We start from the raw sequence: 21,929 nt of genomic DNA, 5'->3' as shown, positions 1-21,929 counted from the left end.
TCAAAAGAACTACAGTTGTTCCATTCCTTTCCTTTTTTTTTTTTTAAGCTGTGTTTAAAAAAACAGTATTATGTAGTTGGTAATGAACAACACATTTGGGACCTGAGAGTGTCAACTCAGTCATGTCTGACTCTTTATAGCCCACCAGGCTCCTTTGTCCATGGGATTCTCCAAGCAAGAGTACTGGAGTGGGTTGCCATTTCCTCTTCCAGGGATCTTCCTGACCCAGAGATTGAACCCACATCTCCCTCACTGGCAGGCAGGTTCTTTACCACTAGTGCCCCTTGGAAAGCCCAAGAAGAAAGGCTTCCCTAACTGGGAATTGAATCACCCAGGCAGTGGTGAATGCACCGAATCCTAACCACTAGAGCATAGGGAGCATTTGATAGTCTAAAATTCCTTCATCTCATCGTGAAATCTTGAACTTTACAAATAGTTCTGAGGTGGCATTTTCACTTTAGGATAATTGGCCGTCAGCGTTTGTTACTGCAGGAAACATGGCAACATGAATACAACCAACTGAAAAACATCACCATCGTAGCTGACTTAAAATCCATTAGTCTTGTTTCCCAGAGCATTGATGTTACATTTCTATTTCATAATAATGATCCATAATGTATTGCACAGGTAAAATTACTCAGGTTGGGGGGGTATGTGTGTATGTGTTAGTCACTCAGTTGTGTCTAACTGCAACCCCATGGACTGTAGCCCATCAGGCTCCTCTGTTCATGGGATTCTCCAGGCAAGAATACTGGAGTGGGTTGCCATTCCCTTTTCCAGGGAATCTTCCAGATCCAGGGATTGAACCCAGGTCTCTTCCTGTAGTTCGGTAGGCAGATTCTTTACTGATTGAGAAGCAGGGTGGTGTCTAAAGTGAGTTAAACTTGAATTATTCAACAACTGACCTCTTTTGCATTTCATATAATACAAGCCATGACATTTTATTATAAGAATCAGGAAAGATAATTTCATGGCAGTCCAGTGGTTAGGACTCTGTGCTCTCACTGCCTAAGGCCTGGAGTCAATCACTGGTTGAGGAACTAAGATCCTACAAGCTGCTTGGTATGACCAAAAAAAATTCAAAAAAGTAATCAGCTTCCCTGATCAGCAAATACCTAAAGTCCAGTAATCTATACAGTGGGCTTTCCTTTGTTAGTACTTTTTTCAGCCATTGGGAAGCTGAATTATTTCTCTATTGAGTCCGTGGATTTAGCTGACACCCACAAATAAATTCTTAACATTTTGAATAAACAATGTAAGTGAAAACAAAAATATGACAGTGCTTGCTGAGCAAATGCAAGAGAAATACTCTTGCCTTCTCTTCCTACCCTCCTATTTAGAAATTCTGAAATCACCAGTTGCTTGCTACTCAGGAGGGCCAAAAGAGATTTCTTAGATGCTGAACTCATCCACCCAGTCCAAGTACTGGTTCAGTGAACATTTCTTCCTGAATAAATTGTTCTATCTCTGACCCCTGTTCTGGTAAATTGAGTTACATTGAGCCTTGTAGGACTACCACTGATTTATGGGTCAATTACCTATTTCCTAGCTGCTAAATCCACCCGTCATTGCTCTGCTTTGTAATAACAGGATCTGAGCCCTTCAGGTACTTCTCTTGCTTGTTGGCAAGTTTTGTTAAGCTTGTCAATGGATGCTGGAGGCTTGCTGCAGAAAGAAGGCACTTCTCTTTGTGGTTCTGATATTTTTTTTCTTTTGCAGTGTAGGGGCCTGTGGCATGTAGGACACCCAGTGTTGCCTCACAGGAGGGGTTTCCCAGCAAGCCCACTGGTCCCCCTGCCAACTTCCAGCCTGTCTTGCTGGTGCTCCAGCTGGCAACTTCCCAGTGGGTGGCTTCCTAACTAGTTTCATTGACACCTCCTCTCAAGCCCTGGATCTCAGTGGATCACAGCCACGCCCTCTCCAACAAAATCTGGATCTCAGCCTTGCAATGGAAATTTCTTCCAGATTTTCTCTTAAGTCCCCTTCCTTAGCCCTAGAGGCAGTGACTGCTCCTATAGCCACTATTTCTGTATTCTTAAGAGCTTTCTTTACCCTTAGTAGCCCTGTTACTGGTTAGTAATTCTTTATATAAAATTTTCCTTGTTCAAATTACTGTGTGTTTTCTCTCTCCTGACTGGACCCTGACTGATACATTAATAGTAGATTAAGATACCAGTCATAAGGGTGCCACTTCATTAGGTTGGTTGGTAACTCCTGATGTAGTCTGGTATGAAGGAGTTAATCGAAGAAGTATGTTGAGAATTATGTAAGTGAATCATACTGACTCCTGAGAACTAAGAATTGTTCAGTCCTTAGAAGAATGGAAAAGACTTGTAGAGTTGTCATCATGAAGATGCTCATGTGAAAGGGATACCATGATAAACAACTTTCCTGAATCTCCCTTGCTTCTGGCTGACTTTCTTGTGTTTTTTTGTTTTCCGTTATGCTATGCTATGCTATGCTAAGTCGATTCAGTCGTGTCCGACTCTGTGCGACCCCGTAGACGGCAGCCCACCAGGCTCCCCCGTCCCTGGGATTCTCCAGGCAAGAACACTAGAGTGGGTTGCCATTTCCTTCTCCAATGCATGAAAGTGAAAAGTGAAAGTGAAGTCGCTCAGTCGTGTCCGATTCTTAGCGATCCCATGGATGCAGCCTACCAGGCTCCTCCTTCCATGGGATTTTCTAGGCAAGAGTACTGGAGTGGGGTGCCATTTCCATTATGGTCAGTGGATATTCTTGCAATTTCTCTGTTTCCCATAAGATTACCTGAATTTCTCTTCCTTGAAACCCATGAGCCTTGTAGTTTGTTTTATTGTAACCACCAAGAATCCCTGATAATTGGAGGTCTTGTCAATTTCCTTTACACTTAATTCTTAACCTGTCTGCACTTGGTACAAGTAAGACTATGTCCTCTATTTGATTGGATTGGCAAAGAAGTCCTAGGTACAATTCCCTTTCCTTGGTAGAAACGAGTTCCTCGAAGGGGAGGTACAGAAATGGTGGAGGAATGGAGTATGAATGAGGGCAACCATAAATCTCCATAGTGTCCAGTCTTTTTCTGGACAATCAGTTCTGCTCTGTATTCCTACTTTCTTTTTATTTACCTTCCGGTGGGTATTTCAGATATTCACTAGTTTCTTAAGTCCTCTACTCTACCTCCACACTTTCCACGCACAGAGACTACCAAGTGGACATTCCTACACTTGCTGCCTTCTCTTCTCCAAACTAAAAGATGAACTGTGGTCACATCTATCCTGTTCTCCTCCTACTTCTCTTTATCCATCTGTTAAATATTGCAAATTCGGCCTGAAGCTTATGCCTTGTGCTTATACCTTATTTGTTCATTCATGTGTCAGAGACTTCCCCAGTTCAATATCCATTTTCTGTTCCTTTCTAGCAATAGAATTTGTTCTTTTCTTAGCCACATGATGGGATGAGGGAACTTGTTTCCTGACCAGAGATTGAACCCATGCCCCTGCCTCCTGCAATGGAAGCATGGAGTTTAAACACTGGACCACCAAGAAAGTCCCTAGCAATAGAACTTTTTGATTGTGTATGCCATTTTCTTTTCTTTCAGCTCAGTTGACATAGCCAGGAGACCAACTTCTCACCAACAGGATGTATGTGGCAGCAGGAACCTTTCTTTAAAAGCTTACTGGCATATAGTTCATCTTTTCTTTTCCCTCTACCATTGCTGAATTCCGCTGCTTAGAACTTTGATATGACAGCTGGAGCTTTATCTTGGACTAGTAAAAAGAAGGCCTCATCCTAGGGATGGCCGACTAAAAAATTTAAGGGAACGTGGCTTCCTCAGGACTCCATGGAATAGAGTTGCAACTCCTGGATGCTCTGCTCCAATACTTACGAAACTTAAAAGAAACTTCTGTTTAAGCCACTTTCTTTATAGTTTTTCTGTCACTCTCAGCAAAATGAATCCTAGCATTATATATTTGAAATCTGGAATTGTATGCTAAGTAACAAAACTGAGGGGCTTCCCTGGTGGCTCAGAGGTAAAGAATCTGCATGGAGAAGAAAATGGCAACCCACTCCAGTACTCTTGCCTGGGAAATCCCATGAACAGAGGAGACTGGTGGGGGGTCCATGGGGGTCCCCAAAGAATTGGATACAACTTAGCAATTGAACAACAATAAAACCTAAAATACTTAACATTAGCTTGGAGGTTGGGCATCAAGAAACATGGACACAGGTATTGTGGGCTGGAAAGCTGATGATGCTTATTATGCAGCATCATAAAATATTATCTTTCTTTCATTATCTTTTTTAACATTTTACTTTTTGGCCATGCTGTGCAGCCTGTAGGATCTTAGTTCCCTGACCAGGGATCAAACTTGAGCTACCTGCAAACGGGGGTGCAGAGTCTTAACCACAGAAATGTCAGCGAAGTACCTCATTCTTTTAGCTTTTATTTTCAGCCCTTCTCGTGGCCTTTGGATGACTGACTAACCTTGATTTTCCTAGTATTATCCTATTAGTGCCCTAAGAATGTTTAAACAGGGCTTCCCTAATAGCTCAGTTGATAAAGAATCTGCCTGCAGTGCAGAAGACCTGGGTTCAATCCCTGGGTTGGGAAGATCCCCTGGAGAAGGAAATGGCAACCCACTCCAGTATTCTTGCCTGGAAAATCCTGGAGACAGAGGAGCCTAGTGGGCTACAGTCCATGGGGTCACAAGAGAAAGACATGACTTAGCAACTGAACCACCACAATGTTTAAACAGACTCCATATCCCTTAGGACCTAAACTCAAGCATTTACTGCTTTGCAGAATTCCCATTTCTGAAAGGAGAATTTCAGACAGTTGGTAAGCATAGGAATTCAAAATTTTAAAATAAATTTATAGAAAGCAACTGCATTATATGATTATTTCCTGATGGAACTGTTCAGCAATAGCACTCATAATCTATTTGACTACAACTAAGAAGTTGACTTTAGCCAGAAATCAGTTGCTGCTGACATAAAATCATCGTATGTTTCTACCTCTTCTCTGAACCTCTCAGCTCCTCTAATGTTCATGTCCACAGATTATATCATCTGCTCTCAGTTGTTCATGTCATCCATAGACCTCAAAAGATATTCCCCGACAATTTTAATGCTTGTTGGGAGCAGTAGGTGGGTTGTTTATTTTTTTAACTTTATTTTTGGCTGTGCTGGGTCTTTGTTGCTATGCAGGCTTTCCTTTAGTTGTGTAGAGTTGGGGCTACTCTCTAGTTGCCACGCATGGGCTTCTTATTGTGATAGCTTCTCCTGTTTCAGAGCTCGGGCTCTAAGGTGCATGGGCTTCAGGAGTTGCAGCACACATGGGCTCAGTGGTTGTGGATCCCTAGCTCTAGAGCACAGGCTCAGTAGTTGGGGCCCATGGGCTTTGTTACTCCAGGGCACGTGGGATATTCCCAGACCAGGGATCGAATCTGTGTCTCCTGCATTGGCAGGTGGATTCTTTCCCACTGAGCCACCAGGAAAGCCCTGGTATTGTTTAGTCAGTAAGTTGTGTCTGTCTGACTCTTGCGACTATAACCCATCAGGCTCCTCTGTCCATGGATTTCCCAGACAAGAATACTGGAGTGGGTTGCCATTTCCTCCTCCAAGGGATCTTCCCAACCCATGGATTGAACCCATGTCTCCTGCTTGGCGGGTGTGTTCTCTACCACTGAACCACAAGGGAAGCCCCGGTTCAATACTTAAGGCTTAACAAATGTCTCAATACCTCTTTCCTCACTGCTACCAGAATTCTTAGTGATTCCAGTACCCATCGAACAATTTTTCCAATCAGGCCTTTCAATTTCTTGATCACCTGACTTGTAATGCTTTTTTTTTCTTCCACCTGAACTCAGCTGCTGTTTCCCATGGTTAACATCTTAGAACTGGACCATCACCAATAGCAAACTTCTCCATAGTTCCATTTCAAATATCCCATTCTCTATTCATCTACTCCCCATTTTCTGCTTACTTCCCTCGCATATCCTTTCCAACAATTCTTTAACTCCACTGGGTCCTCCTGTCTATTGTTCCTGCCACCTTTTCATTCTCCGCTGTGGTCCCTTCCACCTCCATGGTCACAAGGCAGCAAGCCTCACTTTCTTGCCCACCCAGCTTAGTTTCCACAGTCCATTATTGGAAATCACTTCTTTGTAAACATTCTCAGTTCCCTTGCTGCAGTCTCTCTCCATCATGGCTGCCTCATAATACTGCTATGTGTGTGTGTTAGTCACATCCAACTCTGCAACCCCAGGAACTGTAGCCTGCCAGGCTCCTCTGTCTGTGGAATTCTCCAGGCAAGAATACTGGAGTGGGTAGCCATTCCCTTCTCCAGGGGATCTTCCCAACCCAGGGATCGAACCCTGGTCTCCTGCATTGCAGGCAAATTCTTTACCATCAGAGTCACCAGAGAAGCCCCCAATTAGGACTAGAAGTAATACCCTAGTCTTACTTAAATACAACTCTCAGTCTTCTCTGTGCCTGCACATGACCAGAAAAATAGACAACCATGCTGACTGGCATCTCTTTAAATTCATGACCATGACCATGAATGAGTGGAACTCTGGGCTTGTGTGAGCCTGAGCATGGTGCCTCAAATTTTGCTCCTTTTCTGCCTCTCTAGCCTCACCCTCATCTGACCCTGGTAGATGCCATAGTGCACCATTCACTTTGGTAAATCTCCCCTCCTGAAATCAGGCAAGGAGAAACTGTATTTGTTCATCTCCCAGTCTTTGGATGTGGTTGCCCCAGGGAAGAGTGTGTGATTTTGAGCAAGGAGCTCTAGGCTAAGGGCAAGCTTGAGAGAGGCTCAGCTAGCGTTCCAGCCACCAACACTTCCGCAGCTAGGGGGCGTGAGTGCTCATCTTGCTCTGGCCAAGCCCTCCTGTTCTTCAGGCCCTTTCCTTTTCCTCCTCCCTCCGCCTGGCATGTTCTTTTCCTGTTTCCAAGGGACTTATCCTCTCTTCCCTGATGTCCATGCTCAAGCACATCATTGCTGGAGAAGTCCTCTCTGACTGTGGTATACAAACTCAACTCCATCCCTCCATATTCTCTCCTGTTACTCTGCTTTTTGTTCATGTTTAGCGATACCTGGCATTAAATAGTTCTAACATTAGCTGCTTCTTTTGGTCTTCCTCTTACTAGAGTCCTCCATGAGTGCAGAGCTCTGATTTGCTTCTGTTTATATCCCCAGTGCCCCTAACAGTGCCTGGTATGCAGTAGGTACTCTATGAAAGTGAAAGTGTTAGTCACTCAGTCCTGTTGTGTCTCACTCTTTGCAACCCCTTGGACTGTACCTGCCAGGCTCCTCTCTCCATGGAATTCTCCAGGCAAGAATACTGGAGTGGGTTGCCATACCCCCTTCCAGGGGATCTTCCTGACCCAGGGATGGAACTGGGGTCTTCCCACACTGCAGGCAGATTCTTTACTACCTGAGCCATCAGGGAAGCCCCATAGAAACTTGTTAAATGCACAAGTGAAAATGTCTTGAATGCATAGTAGTCAACTCACAGAAGACTGGTTTAGTGGAAGGATCTTAGAGTGTAGAGTTAGACTGATTTTTTTAAAACAACTTTAGTGAGATAAACTGACATACCATAAACTGCACATATTTATAATATAAACTCAATGTTTTGACATATGTATACACACATGAAACCATCACCATAATTTAGATAACATACATGTGCTTCATCCCCAGTTTTGTAATCCCTCTTGTAAATGGCAGGTGGTAATAGGGCTGGATGAATTTAATGTTTTCGTTAAGGACCTCCCACTCTTTCTCGGCGCAGGGACATGCTCCAGTCCTTTTTTTGTCTTTCTTTCTCTGAATATAATTGGCATATAACATTGTCAAGTTTGAAGTATAAATCTGGGGTGTACAAGTGTTGGTTTGATACATTTCTATATTGTACTTTTGTAATCCCTCTTTTCTGCCCTTTGCCATCCCAGGCAACCATTGATTTGCTTTCAGCTTTCAGAGTACTTTGCATTTTCTAGAATTTTATATAATCGGATAGGTCTACATATATATATATTTTTTGGCTTGGCTATTTTTCAGTCAGAATAATTATTTTGAGATTCATTCATGTTGTATGTATCAGTAGTTCATTCATTTTTTTTTACTAAGTACTAGTCCATTTGTCATTCAGTTTGGTTGTTGGACTTGATGTGCTTACATTTTGGTGCTATTTTAAAAATACTGCTAGAGATATTTGTGTAAAATTTAAAAATTTTCTATTTGAGTATAGTTGGACTGTGTGAGTTTTACTGTACAGCCAAGTAAATCAGCTATATGTATACATATATCCCCTCTCTTTTGGATTTCCTTCCTATTTAGATCCCTACAGAGCAATGAGTAGAGTTCCCTGAGCCATGCAATAGGTTCTCATTCAGTTCAGTTCAGTTCAGTCACTCAGTCATGTCTGACTCTTTGCAACCCCATGAATTGCAGCACGCCAGGCCTCCCTGTCCATCACCAACTCCCGGAGTTCACTCAGACTCACATCCATCAAGTCGGTGATGCCATCCAGCCATCTCATCCTCTGTCGTCCCCTTCTTCTCCTGCCCCCAATCCCTCCCAGCATCAGGGTCTTTTCCAATCAGTCAACTCTTCGCATGAGGTGGCCAAAGTACTGGAGTTTCAGCTTCAGCATCAGTCCTTCCAATGAACACCCAGGACTGATTTCCTTTAGGATGGACTGGTTGGCTCTCCTTGCAGTCCAAGGGACTCTCAAGAGTCTTCTCCAACACCACAGTTCAAAAGCATCAATTCTTTGGCACTCAGCTTTCTTTATTGTCCAACTCTCACATCCATACATGACCACTGGAAAAACCACAGCCTTGACTAGACGGATCTTTGTTGGCAAAGTAATGTCTCTGCTTTTGAATATGCTATCTAGGTTGGTCATAACCCTCCTTCCAAGGAGTAAGCATCTTTTAATTTCATGGCTGCAGTCACCATCTTCAGTGATTTTGGAGCCCCCAAAAATAAAGTCTGACACTGTTTCCCCATTTATTTCCCATGAAGTGATGGGACCAGATGCCATGATCTTAGTTTTCTGAATGTTGAGCTTTAAGCCAACTTTTTCACTCTCCTCTTTCACTTTCATCAAGAGGCTTTTTAGTTTCTCTTCACTTTCTACCATAAGGGTGGTGTCATCTGCATATCTGAGGTTATTGATATTTCTCCCGGCAATCTTGATTCCAGCTTGTGTTTCTTCCAGTCCAGCATTTCCCTTGATGTACTCTGCATAGAAGTTAAATAAGCAGGGTGACAATATACAGCCTTGACGTACTCCTTTTCCTATTTGGAACCAGTCTGTTGTTCCACGTCCAGTTCTAACTGTTGCTTCCTGACCTGCATATAGGTTTCCCAAGAGGCAGGTCAGGTGGTCTGGTATTCCCATTTCTTTCAGAATTTTAGTTACCTAATTTATACATAGTATCAATAGTATATGTGTATTAATCCCAATCTCCCAACTCATCCCACCTCCTATTCCACCTTTCCTCCTTGATGTCCTCACACTTGTTCTCTATGTCTGTGTCTCTGTTTCTGTTTTGCAAATAAGATCACCTATACCATTTTCCTAGATTCCACATATAAGCATTAATATATTTGTTTCTCTCTTTTTTACTGACTTCACTCTGTATGACAGTCTCTAGGTTCATCCACAACTCTACAAATGACCCAATTTTGTTCCTTTTTATGGCTGAGTAATATTCCTTTGTATGTACATTGTATGCAAGTTTTTATATGAACATATGCTTTTATTTCTCTTGGGCGAATAACTAGGAGTGAAATGACTGGGTCATATAATCAGTGTGTGTTTAACTTTTTAAGAAATAGTCAAGTTGTTTTTTGGTTGTGCCATTTTATGTTCCTACCAGGAATGAGATTTCCTTGCTAACATTTGGTATCATCAGTCTTTCTAATTTTAGATGTGTAGTAAGTATGCAGTAGTATCTTGTTGTGGTTTTAATTTACATTCTCCTAATAACTAATAATGTTAAGGATTTTTTTTTTCCCTCACCATGCTGCTTGCAGGAACTTCCCTGACCAGGGATTGAACCCTAGCCATGGCAGTGAAAGCTGAATCCTAACCACTAGGCCACCAGGGAAGTCCCTAAGGACATTTTCATGTACTTATTTTTCATGTATATATCTTCTTCTGTGAAATGTTTGTTCAAATCTTTTGCCTGTTTTTTATTGAGTTATTTTCTTATTACGGGTTTTGGGAGTATATACATACACATATACATACATATATATTTTTTCTAAATTTTAATTAAAAATTTTTTTTGGATGCAAGGCCTATGTAAAACATGTGATTTGCAAATATTTCCCCCAAATATTACTCTCTGGTTTGTCTTTTCATTCTTGGAATAGTGCAGAAATTCTTCATATTGTTGAAGTCCAATTTATCAAATTTTTGCAATGGATCGTGCTTTCAGTATTATATCAAAGAAATCTTTATCTAACCTAACGTCACAAAGATTTTCTTCTTTTTTTTTTCTAAAAGAAGTTTTATATTTTTAGATGTTATGTTTAGGACTATACTCCACTTTGAATTAATTTTTATATGGTATGAGGTATGGATTAATGTTTATGCTTTTAGCATATGGTTGTCCAATTTTTTTCAGCATCATTTGTTTTTGGGTTTTGGTTTTTGTTTTTTCAATTTTTTTGGCTGCACAGTTCTGTTTGGGAATCTTAGTTCCGCGACCAGGGATTGAACTCATGTCCCCTGCAGTGGAAGTGTGGAACCCTAACCACTGGTGTGTGTGTGCTTGGTCACTCAGTCATGTCTGACTCTTTGCAACCCCATGAACTGTAGTCCACCAGACTTCTCTGTCCATGGATTCTCTAGGCAAGAATACTGGAGTGTGAGTAGCCATTCCCTTCTCCAGGGGATCTTCCCAACCCAGGGATCAAACCCAAGTCTCCTGCTTTGCAGGCAGATTTTTTACCATCTGAACCACCATGGAAGCCCCTGGACTGCCAGGGAATTCCCTCAGCATCATTTGTTGAAAAGACTCTTCCCCATTAGATTGCCTTTACACCTTTTTGAAAATCAATTGTCACATATATATTGGTCTATTTTTGAACTCTATTCTGCTCTATTGATCTACCTATCTATCTTGATACCAATCCTTATAATTAGTCTTGTCTTAATTACTATAGATGTATAATAAGTCTCGAAGTCAGAGAGGGTAAAATCAGTTCCTTTTACCCCATTTTGGTTGGAAGTGGAGTCAGATTGATGAGTTTTAGTCCAAGCTCTACCATTTAATACTAGTATGATTTCATACAAGTCAGTTAACAATGTTTATTACTCATTTACATCCTTGTTTATTGTTAGAATTAATATTATAGTGCTTGGATTAAATGCTAATTATTATTAAGGGTCTGAACTAGAAAGATGGCCCTGAATCTAAAAGGTACTAGAATGTCAGGGCAGTGCTGGGATGAATGAATTTAATGTGCTCATCAAGGACCTCCCACTGTCTTTCTCAGTGTAGGGACATGCTCCTGTCCTTTCTTTTCCTTTCTGTCTCTCTCTTTCTTTCTTTAAACATATAATTGATGTATAACACTGTCAAGTTTGAGACATAAGTTTGAAGTGTACAAGTGTTAGTTTGATACATTTACATATTGTATGATTACTGCAGTAGCATTATCTAACACCTCTATCACATCACATAAGTATTTCTTTTTTGTGTTGGGAACAGTTAAAATTTGGTCTCTTAGCAACTTTGAGGTTTATAAATATTATATCATTAACTATTAATATAATCACTATGTTGCATGTTAAATCCCCCAAATATATTTTTCTACTAGTTTTTAGTTTGTACCCGTAAACAACATCTCCCCAGTTCCCCCAGGACCAGCCCACAGCAGAACTGATCACTTTGCATTGAAACAACAGAAAGAATAACAAATAAAGGTGACAAAGAAGAAATTAAAACTGGTCAGAATCCCCAAGTTTAAAATAGTCATTCCACTATGTCAATAATTTCTATACAGCTTTGTTAAATTTATATTTAGAAAAAAATTTGAATAGAAAAGGAGAGCATTCTACACCCAGTTACAGTAGCCTTTTGGCCCGCTTGGCATGGCTTACTTCCACTCTCTTCTTTTTTTCAGCCTTTGCAATACCTGTACCTGCCAGTCTCCAGGTGCCCCTAGTTACAGGTCAGCTCCACACAGAAGGGGAGGAGCTACTTCCCAGGGTCTGTTTCCAGCCTTGCAGCCCCACATCCCAGCAACCAGAAGTGCTGCCCACCTGGAGACCAAGGAGGACCTTGCCCACTTCGTTGTGTGCCATGTGAGTGCTCAGTCCAACAGGATGGCTGGTGCACGGGTGAAATTTTTATCTGTGGTTGGCTTCAGTCTTATCTGCCTTAAAATGGTGAGTTCACCATTCTGACCTACCTGCAACTATTTAGGGGGGGGGAAGATACATTCAATATCTTTCTCTTTTTTTGAAGGCTTTGGGGGTGGAGAAATAGAAATCAAGATACTTTGGGACCATACCAAGATTGTATATGTTTGTGTGTTTAAAATTTAATGCAATTTACTAGTAAAAGAAAACAAGAATATCATTATGTTTTAAAGACAAAGGTTTCTAAAAAATCTGTCAGCAGTTACTGAATTAATCAGTAGGCAGATTCAGGAAGAAAAATGAAATAGAAATACGATCTGCCTCCAGCCTCTCAATTCTGTTTAGGATTGCTTTCTGGTAGATTTTAGTATTGGGGAAATAGTTTGTGCAAATCGCTACTGTGTATGGATTGGAAGATTGCTCACATTATGTATAAACATGTTGTTCTAAGTGCATTACTGCTCTGATTTAGGTTTTATATTTCCTCAAATGGTGTTTTTCTTTATAGTTCTAACTTTCTAAACTTTTCTTTTCAGGTTGCTTCAACAAAAACAGGTAACATTCCCTGAAATGCAAGTTTACCCTACCCATATTTCATTTTCATTTCCACTATTAATTCTTATACTGCCCTAAAATAGAAAGGCTATACCAAGAAAAATATTCAACATTTTTTGAGTACTCATATTGTGAGTGTAACTGGTAAGACAAATACATTGATCAAACTTTAAAGATACATCCTCATAAGATATTCATCTTGAGCTGTATAGAGTCATGCAGTCATAGATTTTTCTCAGACATAGTTACCCATTAGGAAAATATTGCAATGATTATCATTCCAGTCAAAAAAAAAAATTATAGTGAAGAGCCTAATTTATATAAGTTTTCTTATTTGTCTTCTAAGGAATTAGAGGAGAGAGCTAGAAACAGTTTTGATCAAAATTTCAAGATTCTCTACTTTAGTAAAAAAGATTTTATACCTCTAATATTGCATCCATAAAATATAGATAATGATAACCCAGAGCTAGAAAAATTCTTTCTTTTAGAAGATTTTATCACCATTTTTCTTGAATAAATGACTGAAGGCAAGGATTATTTCTCTACGGGCTTCTCCTGGCTCATACATTCTAGAAATTTAAGTCCCTAGAATGGAAATTTATGTTCAGAGATTTAGATTATCTGAAGAAACCATATTATATCAATTATATCACAAATAAACTCTCTTAGCAATTCAGTACAAGTAAGAACAGTTTTTATTTATTATTTTGTTCATTCCACAGAAAAGGAAGTATAAATAAAGCAATTAAAATATGTGATAGAGATTTATGACTGAGCCATAAAGATCTGTGCTTATAAAATAGGTTTTTTAAAATTATTATGCCATGCTTTATTCTTACTTATTGTTAAGACACCTTCAGTGCTGACTAGGAAGCTGTGAGAAGAACTATTTGGCCATATACACCAAGTAATTTTTAAAATAATAAGTGGCCTTTAAATGGATGAAATCTAGCTCTGCTGTCTCTTAGAGGGTCCTCCCAGAACACCCAGACACAATGAGCCCTCAAAATGGGCCCCTTTTCAACCCCACTCTCCACACTATTTGAGAGAAGGAATGGGACAGACTGAGATACTGATGATGCTGTCAACTGATTCATCCTGTCTTTTCAACAGATGCAAAATGTTTTATTGATACTGCATAGGAGATTTCATTTGGTGTGTGTGTATTTTGATTTTCTCTGGGCTCTTGGCATCAGCTACCTATCTGTGTCTGATCCCTGGGGCCAGCTGGGATAATTTAGATCTCTGAGTTGGTAGAATGCACAAATGCTGAGACTCAAAGGGTTTCACTTTTGGTTGATTGCAAATCTAGGGAATAAATTTTTCTCTTTCATCAATGCAGTAAGTGGGCCAAATATAGAACTAAGGAAGAGTGAAGAACCACTGCTAATTTATGGAGACTTACACGTCCTACTCAATCTCATATCTTTTAAGGGAAACATAGTACAGGGATGTTGATCTTTTTTCGTTGCCATTACTGGTCAGATGCTGCTCTAGATGCCATGTGTAAACAAGCACTCTGTCTCTCCAGCCTGTGCCTATCCCAGACCCTCCAGAATCCCACCTCCTCTGGTAGCAACCCCCACCCCCATGGCAGTACCATGAGGCCTGGCTTTTCCAAACCCAAAATTTGCTAGCCCTGGTTCACACACACACACACACACACACACTAACCCTCCCTCCCTTTCAATGTGCCCTTACATTCACTATTTCACTTAATCTTTACTATCTTAAGATGCAGACATTTTACATTTCAAAGTAAACTCAAAGATGTAGGAATTATTAGTATTCTGTATATTCAAGACAGAAAACTGAGACTGGAAGAGGTGAAGTCACTTGTACATGTTGATGCATGTATGCTCAGTTGCTTCAGTCGTGTCCGACTCTTTGCGACCTTGTGGACTGTAGCCTGCCAGGCTCCTATGTCCATGGGATTCTCCAGGCAAGAATACTGGAGTGGGTTGCCATACTCCTCTCCAGTACACATTCACAGACAGAAGCAAATGGCAGAGCCAAGGCTCCAACCTAGCATTCTGGAATCTAAATCCTTTTCTGTTTTCTTGCCATGAAACTCTGTGTTTCATGATACTGGCTTTATGTACTACTATGCTGGGCAACTGTGCCCCTCCCAGATTAATTCAATAGGACAAAGTTTGTGGAGTCCTCAGACTCCTTGACAGGCCTGTGGGGAGATAGTCTGTGTTATGCCAGCCTTTTAGATGCCTTTCAAATGAACCACTCCATGAAGGCACTGTCACAACAACGTCTGGTTTGGTTGTCAGTTGTCCAGGAAATCAGTCCATTGCAATGAGCAGGACTGGCTAACAGGAGATAAGATGAATAATGGGGTCAAAGGAAGAAGCAGAGGTTGAGAGATACCACAAAGTCAGAGGAAAGAAGGCCAAGGACTAGCCAAGGACAAGTAACTGGGGCGCAGAAAAGGGATGAGTGTGTAGGAGGATTGAATGTGAGACCCCTGGGGGGCTTTCTGTCCTGCAGGGGGGCGGGGACATAGGCGCTTCCTACAGAGTCAGTTTCTGCTGGCAAATGGCTAAGATGAATCCCTGCAACTTTTCCCAAGGATATATAAGCCATCAGAGTTTTCTTTTGATGGTGAAGGAGACAGTCCTGGGTGATGTTCAAGGAATGTCTGGCCAGTGCACAGTGGACTCTTTGTCCATTCTTGCAGCATGGTTATTTCTGAGATGCTGCCAAAGCCAGCTCTCTTGGCCTTGGGGACAGAAAGAGAAGGTTGTCTGTGTCATGCACAAGGCGATTTGGCAGGTGGGGGTCTGCTGGAGGGAGTTGATACTGGCAAATCACACATTCACACTGTATTTACTCCTTCTCCTCTTTGCCCTAGAGTTTTGTTTTGCCCTTTAGTTTTGAATTTGGCATACAGTGATCTTACCCAGCAAATGCAGTTGTTGTTGTTGTTTAGTTGCTAAGTTGTGTTGGATTCTTTTGCGACCCCATGGACGGTAGCCCACCAGCCTCCTCTGTCCGTAGGATTTCCCAAGCATGAATACTGAAGTGAGTTGCCATTTCCTTCTCCAGGGAATTTTCCTGGATCAGGGATCGAACCTGCATCTCCTGCACTGGCAAGCAGATTCTTTACCAGGGAAGCCCACAATTGCAGTTCATTAAACATAAAACCCAGCAATTTCGGTTTGACCTTTTCTTCCACTTGGACCTCCTACACCTAGAGCATTTTTGTGTCCGCGGAGTTTTGCAGAGTAATCAATCTGATTGCCATGTTGTATCTCCTACCCCATTCCCAAAGTATAGGAATGCCTAGTGTAAATTCATAACATAAGCATTCATCGCCTCCTGGCAAACCATGGCCAGGTCCAGGTGAGGAGGGACCACAGCAACTCATTCTTATTCTGGGGCAGATATTTTGATAGAGAAGGAGAGAATAATGTTTAATTTTTAATATTTTATATAGAAGAATCTTAAAATTGTTACATTCTGATAGTACTAAAACAGTACAATGGAGCAATTATGAAACAACCTGATTCTCCCTCCTTTTCCATTAGGTGAAATACCACTTGGGAAGTGTGCAAAGTGCATGAAAGGAAGTCAAAGCTGTGGCGGGATGGGGGATGGAGGTGGACCATCACTGAAGGCAGTGGAGCACAGCTGTGGGGCAGGGAGGCAAGATTAGGGACAAAGCAGGCTGGGGATTCACAAGTTGGAGTAGAATCCTCCAGAGTGAAGTCCCTCCTTTACTCTCTCCCTCCCCTCAGGGTTCTTTCTCAAAATTATTCCCCATTCTTACTTAACTGTTTTAAAAGTACAAAAAGAAGCAACTGGGGAAAACCTCTTTGAAATCCCATTCCTGAATGGGAACTTTGAGCTTTCTGACTCTCTTCTGAAAAGTAGTAGCTTTACCCTCTTTTTTTTTTTTTTTCCCATCTTTCTTTTTTTTTTCTTGATCGGGAAAATAAGGGCAAAGTTTATGTCTGAAGGATGGCATGAGAATGACTTAGTTTGAAGAGTAAAATGATGAAAGAAGTAATCCTTATAGGTACTCTAACTAATGTACATCTTCAAAATTTCTTTTAGCTCCCGAAATACCCACTATTGATCAGGCTTATTCAAAAATCAGCAACAGTATCACTGTGGAATGGGCTACAGTGCCAGGGGCCACCAGTTACCTCCTCACGGCCAAAGACGGGAACACTGTCGTTGAGACCATGGTGGCCAATTCCCCAGGCACTGTGACTGGCCTGAAAGCTGCAACCTTGTACCAGATCACCATCAGATCCATCAGTCCTGCGGGGAGAAGCCAAGCATCACCTCCAAAACAGGCAAAGACAGGTAGCTCGATGCTCATCCTCTACTGAGCAATTGCTTGTGACCTGAATCAATTGTACTAAGGCTGCAAATGCATGATGTAATTCTTTGTCTTGTAAGTGCTGATGATTCAGGGCCCAGAAGTGAAAGCCACCAAGTGACACTTTTTTTTTTAATTCAAATAACTGTGGAGGAGGTGGTATTTAAATTCCAGATGCTTTGGAAAATAAAACCCATTTTTGGGCATTGTTAAAAGCATCCCTGCTTTAAAATCTCTGAAAAAGGGATTTCTGTTTTTAACCTCGGTTATCTATGAAGACCGTGGGGTATGATAAACACGTAGAAGTGATTTTGCTGTTCTTTGACTTATTTTAAATAAAACCCGTTCAAGTTTATCATCAGCATGACTTACATTGGTTTGATGAAGTTATACCTTGGCATACTTCTGAAAGGTTGTGTGCACATTAAAGTAGTATAAATTGTCATTTCTTTTATTAATTTATTTTATGATTAAGAGGTTTTATCTAATTTCTTACCAACTTCCAGTTGAAGGTATGCCTAATATTAGAATTTCTGTTCCTATTCCTCTGCTGTGTGTGGGTGCTAAGTCTCTTCAGTCGTGTCTGACTCTTTGTGACCCTGTGGACTGTAGCCTGCCAGGATCCTCTGTCCATGGGATTCTCCACACAAGAATACTGGAATGGGTTGCCATATCCTCCTCCAGGAGATCTTTCCAACCCAGGGATTGAACCTACATCTCTTATGTCTCCTGCGTTGGCAGGCAGGTTCTCTACCACTAGCGCCACCTGCCACTCTGAGTCATCTGCTGAGTCATCTGGAATTAATACACATTTAAATAACAATTATAACAACTCTGACATGAATCCTATTGCAAAGCAAATAATTTTTTCATAATATGGATAATCAAGCTCAAATTTTCTATTCCTAAATTTGAATTATCCTTGATCTCACTTTCATAATGCAAATGGACATGTTTTTGTCTTTGCAGTACTGGCGGCACCTATTCTACAAGTAAGCTCTCCAAGTTCAGACTCTATTCTTGTGCAGTGGGAAGCTGTATATATGGCCATTGGATTCTCTGTGTCCATTATGCAAGCTAATGGCTTGGGTAGAATATGGAAAGAGAATACCACCAACACCTCCTTGACATTCACCAGTTTAGACTCCGGGACTCTCTACACCATAAAGGCCTATGCATGGAATGCCAATGGAACCCCTGGGGATGACTCCACCTGCAATCAGAGAACAAGTAAGGACTTCTCAGCTCAGCTCCAGACTTTCTCCTTTTTGATTAATGAGAAGGGCTGTGCACTGCAGCCACTGAGAGCAGCGATAAGTGATAAGTACAGAGCAGCTGGCAGCAGATATTTAAACTTATTATGAGCTTATTTATAGTGCGTTGGCAGTTCCCCCCAAGTAGTTTCAATGTTCTCTGCATGTGTAAAGAAATGCTGCTCAGAGTACACAGAGCGTGGTAACCCCATGTCTGCCTCACCCCCACTGCCCCGTAGCTGATTCAGCATACATGTTCAATATCACACAGCAGGAAACAATTCTTGTTAGGTTGTCCAGTTACCTCTCATCCCTTCCTAGGTTTAGACCAAGAGTATAGACAAAAAGAATTGGGCCGAACAAGGATTTATTCAGCAGACATTTAATGAGTGTGTCCAAATTTTGAGGTGGTACTACCCTAGAGACATAGCAGCAAGCAAAATAAACTTCCTGTTATGATGAGAATTTTAAACTTCCTGATGTGGTGAGAATTGATATTTCAGACATATTTCCCAAGCCCTCACCACAGGCCTGAGGCCAACACAGGGCTTCCCACTACCTCTCCTCCAGCTGTAAGCCGAGAAGCTGGAGCACGGTGTGTGTTCTTACCATCACTATCCCAGGGAGACCCAACCAGGGCCTCCGACTGCATGATAACTGGAAGCCCAAATTGAGCTGCAGCTATGAGCCCAAAGAATAAGAGGGAGAGAGAGGGAAGGGGGCAGATTTTTCCTTCTCTTGAGGCAGAGTGAGCCATCCTCTGACAATAAAGCCTGTTGTTGAGTCTCCAAGTCATGTCTGACTCTTTTGCAACCTCATGAACTGTAGCCCATCCAATCTCCTCTGTCCATGGGACTTCTCAGGCAAGAATACTACTGTCCATGGGACTTCCCAGGCAAGAATACTAGAGTGAGTTGCTGTTTCCTCCTCTAGGGGATCTTTCCGACCCAGGGATTGAACCCTCATTTCCTGCGTTGACAGATGGATTCTTTATCACTGAGCCACCAGGGAAGTCCACAATGAAGCCTAATAGATGCCAGACTCACCAATCAGATTAACTCTTTCATCTCTTGAGGATGTCCAAGGAAAAGGCGGAAAGAAAACAGAAATGTCCTCTCCAACAGTGCCTAAGTTTGGGGGGCAGTGAAAGTTGCCTTGTCTATGAGCCAAGGCTGAAATGTAGGGAGAAGGGTTTGCCTTTTATAATACTTCTCTAGGGAGAAATTATAACAAGGTGACCCTAAGGTGATTCATGATGGCCCTGGTGAGTTAGGATGTCTATGATAAACCAGTCTCCCTGGGCCTCTTCCGAGGCATTCACTCATTCTTTCCTTCCATAGACATTTATTGAGGGCCTGCTATATGCTGGGCATCGTTAGCTGATGAACATACAAAATCAAAAAAGGCATGATTTCTACACCCAAAGAATTGTGTCCCAGGAGGGGCCAATGTGTAAATCAATGGTTACATTTCTGGATAACAGGTTCTTTGATGGAAAGATGCACAGGCACAGGGGGGCTTCCCTTGTTGGCTCAGATGGTAAAGAATCTGGCTGCAATGCAGAAGACCTGGGTTCGACCCCTGGGTTGGGAAGATTCCCTTGAGAAGGGAATGACAACCCACTCCAGTATTCTTGCCTGGGAAATTCCATGGATAGAGGTGCTTGGTGGGCTGTAGTCCATGGGGTAGCAGAGAGTCGGACATGACTGAGTGACTAACACTAACTAACAGGCACGGGGTGGCACAGGGGAGCATCTACTTCAGGCTGGGGAACAGGGAGAGCCATCTCCTAAAGGTGACTGGTCTCTCAAAGCCTTCCTCTTCACTTGTTTCCCTATGTTTTAAAAGTTTTAGATACTTTAGACCTAGACTCTGTATTAGTTTGCTAGGACTGCCACAACAAAGTACCACAAACTAGGTGATACAGAAGTTTATTATCTCATGGCTCTGGAGTGCATAGGAGTCTGAAATCAAGGAATTGGCAGGATTGGTTCCTTCTGAGGACTGTCAGGAAATTCAGGCCATTCTCCTTGGCTTGTAGATGGTTGTCTTTGTGTTCACATGGCATTCTCCCTGTATGTGTATGTCTGTGTCCAGATTTTATCTTAAAAAAAAAATTATCTATTTATTTATTTTTGGTTGCTCTGGGTCTTTGTTGCTTCATGCAGGCTTTTTTTTTTTTCAGTTGTGGCAAGTGGGGGCTATTGTCTGCTACAGAGTGTGGGCTCTTTCTCACTGCAGTGGCTTCTCTTATTGTGGAGCACGGGCTCTAGAGCACACGGGCTTCAGTAGTTGTGGCGCTCAGGCTTAGTTGCTCCACAGCATGTGGAGTCTCCCCAGTCCAGAGATCAAACCTGTTTCCCCTCACATTGGCAGGTGGACTCTCAACCACTGGACCACCAGGGACGTCCCAAAATTTCTCTTATAAGGTTATCAGTCATATTGGGTTAGGATCAACCTAATGATCTCAACTGATTACATTTGCTAGGAACTTATTTCCGAATGAGATCACATTCTGGAGTACTAGGGATGAAGACTTAGACACATGTTTTTTTGGTGCTTCCCGTGCCCCACGTGGGAAAATCAGATTGTCCTGAAATACTGCAGATGACCACTACCAGCCTTGGGCCCAGCATTACCCCAGAGTAGATCTGCCTCTGCAAATGAGTTGACTGTATAGCAGAAGAAGGGGCCTGTCAAGATGGCCTACAGGAGAAACATGGCTCGTATCTGCCTTGCAGAGGACGAGCTGAGTCCCAGTTTCCTCACACAGAGCCTTTCCTGTTTAACCCCACACCCCCAACCCCACCATATGTGTCTGAAGGGTGCTAGTCTCTGCACATAAGCTGTTCTCTAAGGTTTGTGGATGAGATGGTTGGATGGCATCACCAACTCAATGGACATGAGTCTGAGTAAACTCCAGGAGTTGGTGATGGACAGGGAGGCCTGGCGTGCTGCAGTCCATGGGGTTGCAAAGAGTTGGGCATGACTGAGCAACTGAACTGAACTGAAGGTCTGTGAGGTGGGCCTTATTATAGCACAGATTCCAGAGAACTGAGGCCAACTTTTCTCCTTCCCAGCCCAGGAGAACACTCCTCAAGCTTTTTTTTTTTAAGAGGACGACCCTGAGGAAAGGAAGGCCTACTTTTAAGAACGTAGAGGAAATTGTTTTGGAGACAATAAAAAAACTGACTTCCTGTGTGGCCATCACACTTGACACTTTCCTTCCTTCCCTTTGGTTTAGAATGAAAGGAAGTCTGCTTTTCTTTTAACAACAGGTACCTAAAAGCTCTTACATGTCTTAGCATGTATCAAAAGTAAAGAAGAAATGCTGCTGAAGCTAATCTAACTTTATCAATCTGTAATAGAATGCTTTATCTACATCTTAATGACATACCCACTTGG

At 41.9% G+C, this 21,929-nt stretch overlaps 1 protein-coding gene across 1 annotated transcript in view; it reads left to right on the top strand.

Moving 5' to 3' along the window:
* Window positions 1-12,341: 12,341 nt before the first annotated feature.
* FNDC7 (fibronectin type III domain containing 7) overlaps window positions 12,342-21,929 on the top strand; it is a 31,875-nt gene continuing 22,287 nt past the window's right edge. Inside the window, exons 1-4 of the mRNA XM_005891332.2 lie at window positions 12,342-12,404; window positions 12,914-12,932; window positions 17,001-17,255; window positions 18,241-18,501. Coding sequence (XP_005891394.1) covers window positions 12,342-12,404; window positions 12,914-12,932; window positions 17,001-17,255; window positions 18,241-18,501 — 598 coding nt within the window. The remainder of the gene's footprint in view (window positions 12,405-12,913; window positions 12,933-17,000; window positions 17,256-18,240; window positions 18,502-21,929) is intronic.

The sequence above is a fragment of the Bos mutus genome, chromosome 3 (assembly GCF_027580195.1).
Source record: "Bos mutus isolate GX-2022 chromosome 3, NWIPB_WYAK_1.1, whole genome shotgun sequence".
NCBI lineage: Eukaryota > Metazoa > Chordata > Mammalia > Artiodactyla > Bovidae > Bos > Bos mutus.
Note: the sequence above shows the minus strand (reverse complement) of the source record. Positions and strands in the feature narration are given on the sequence as shown.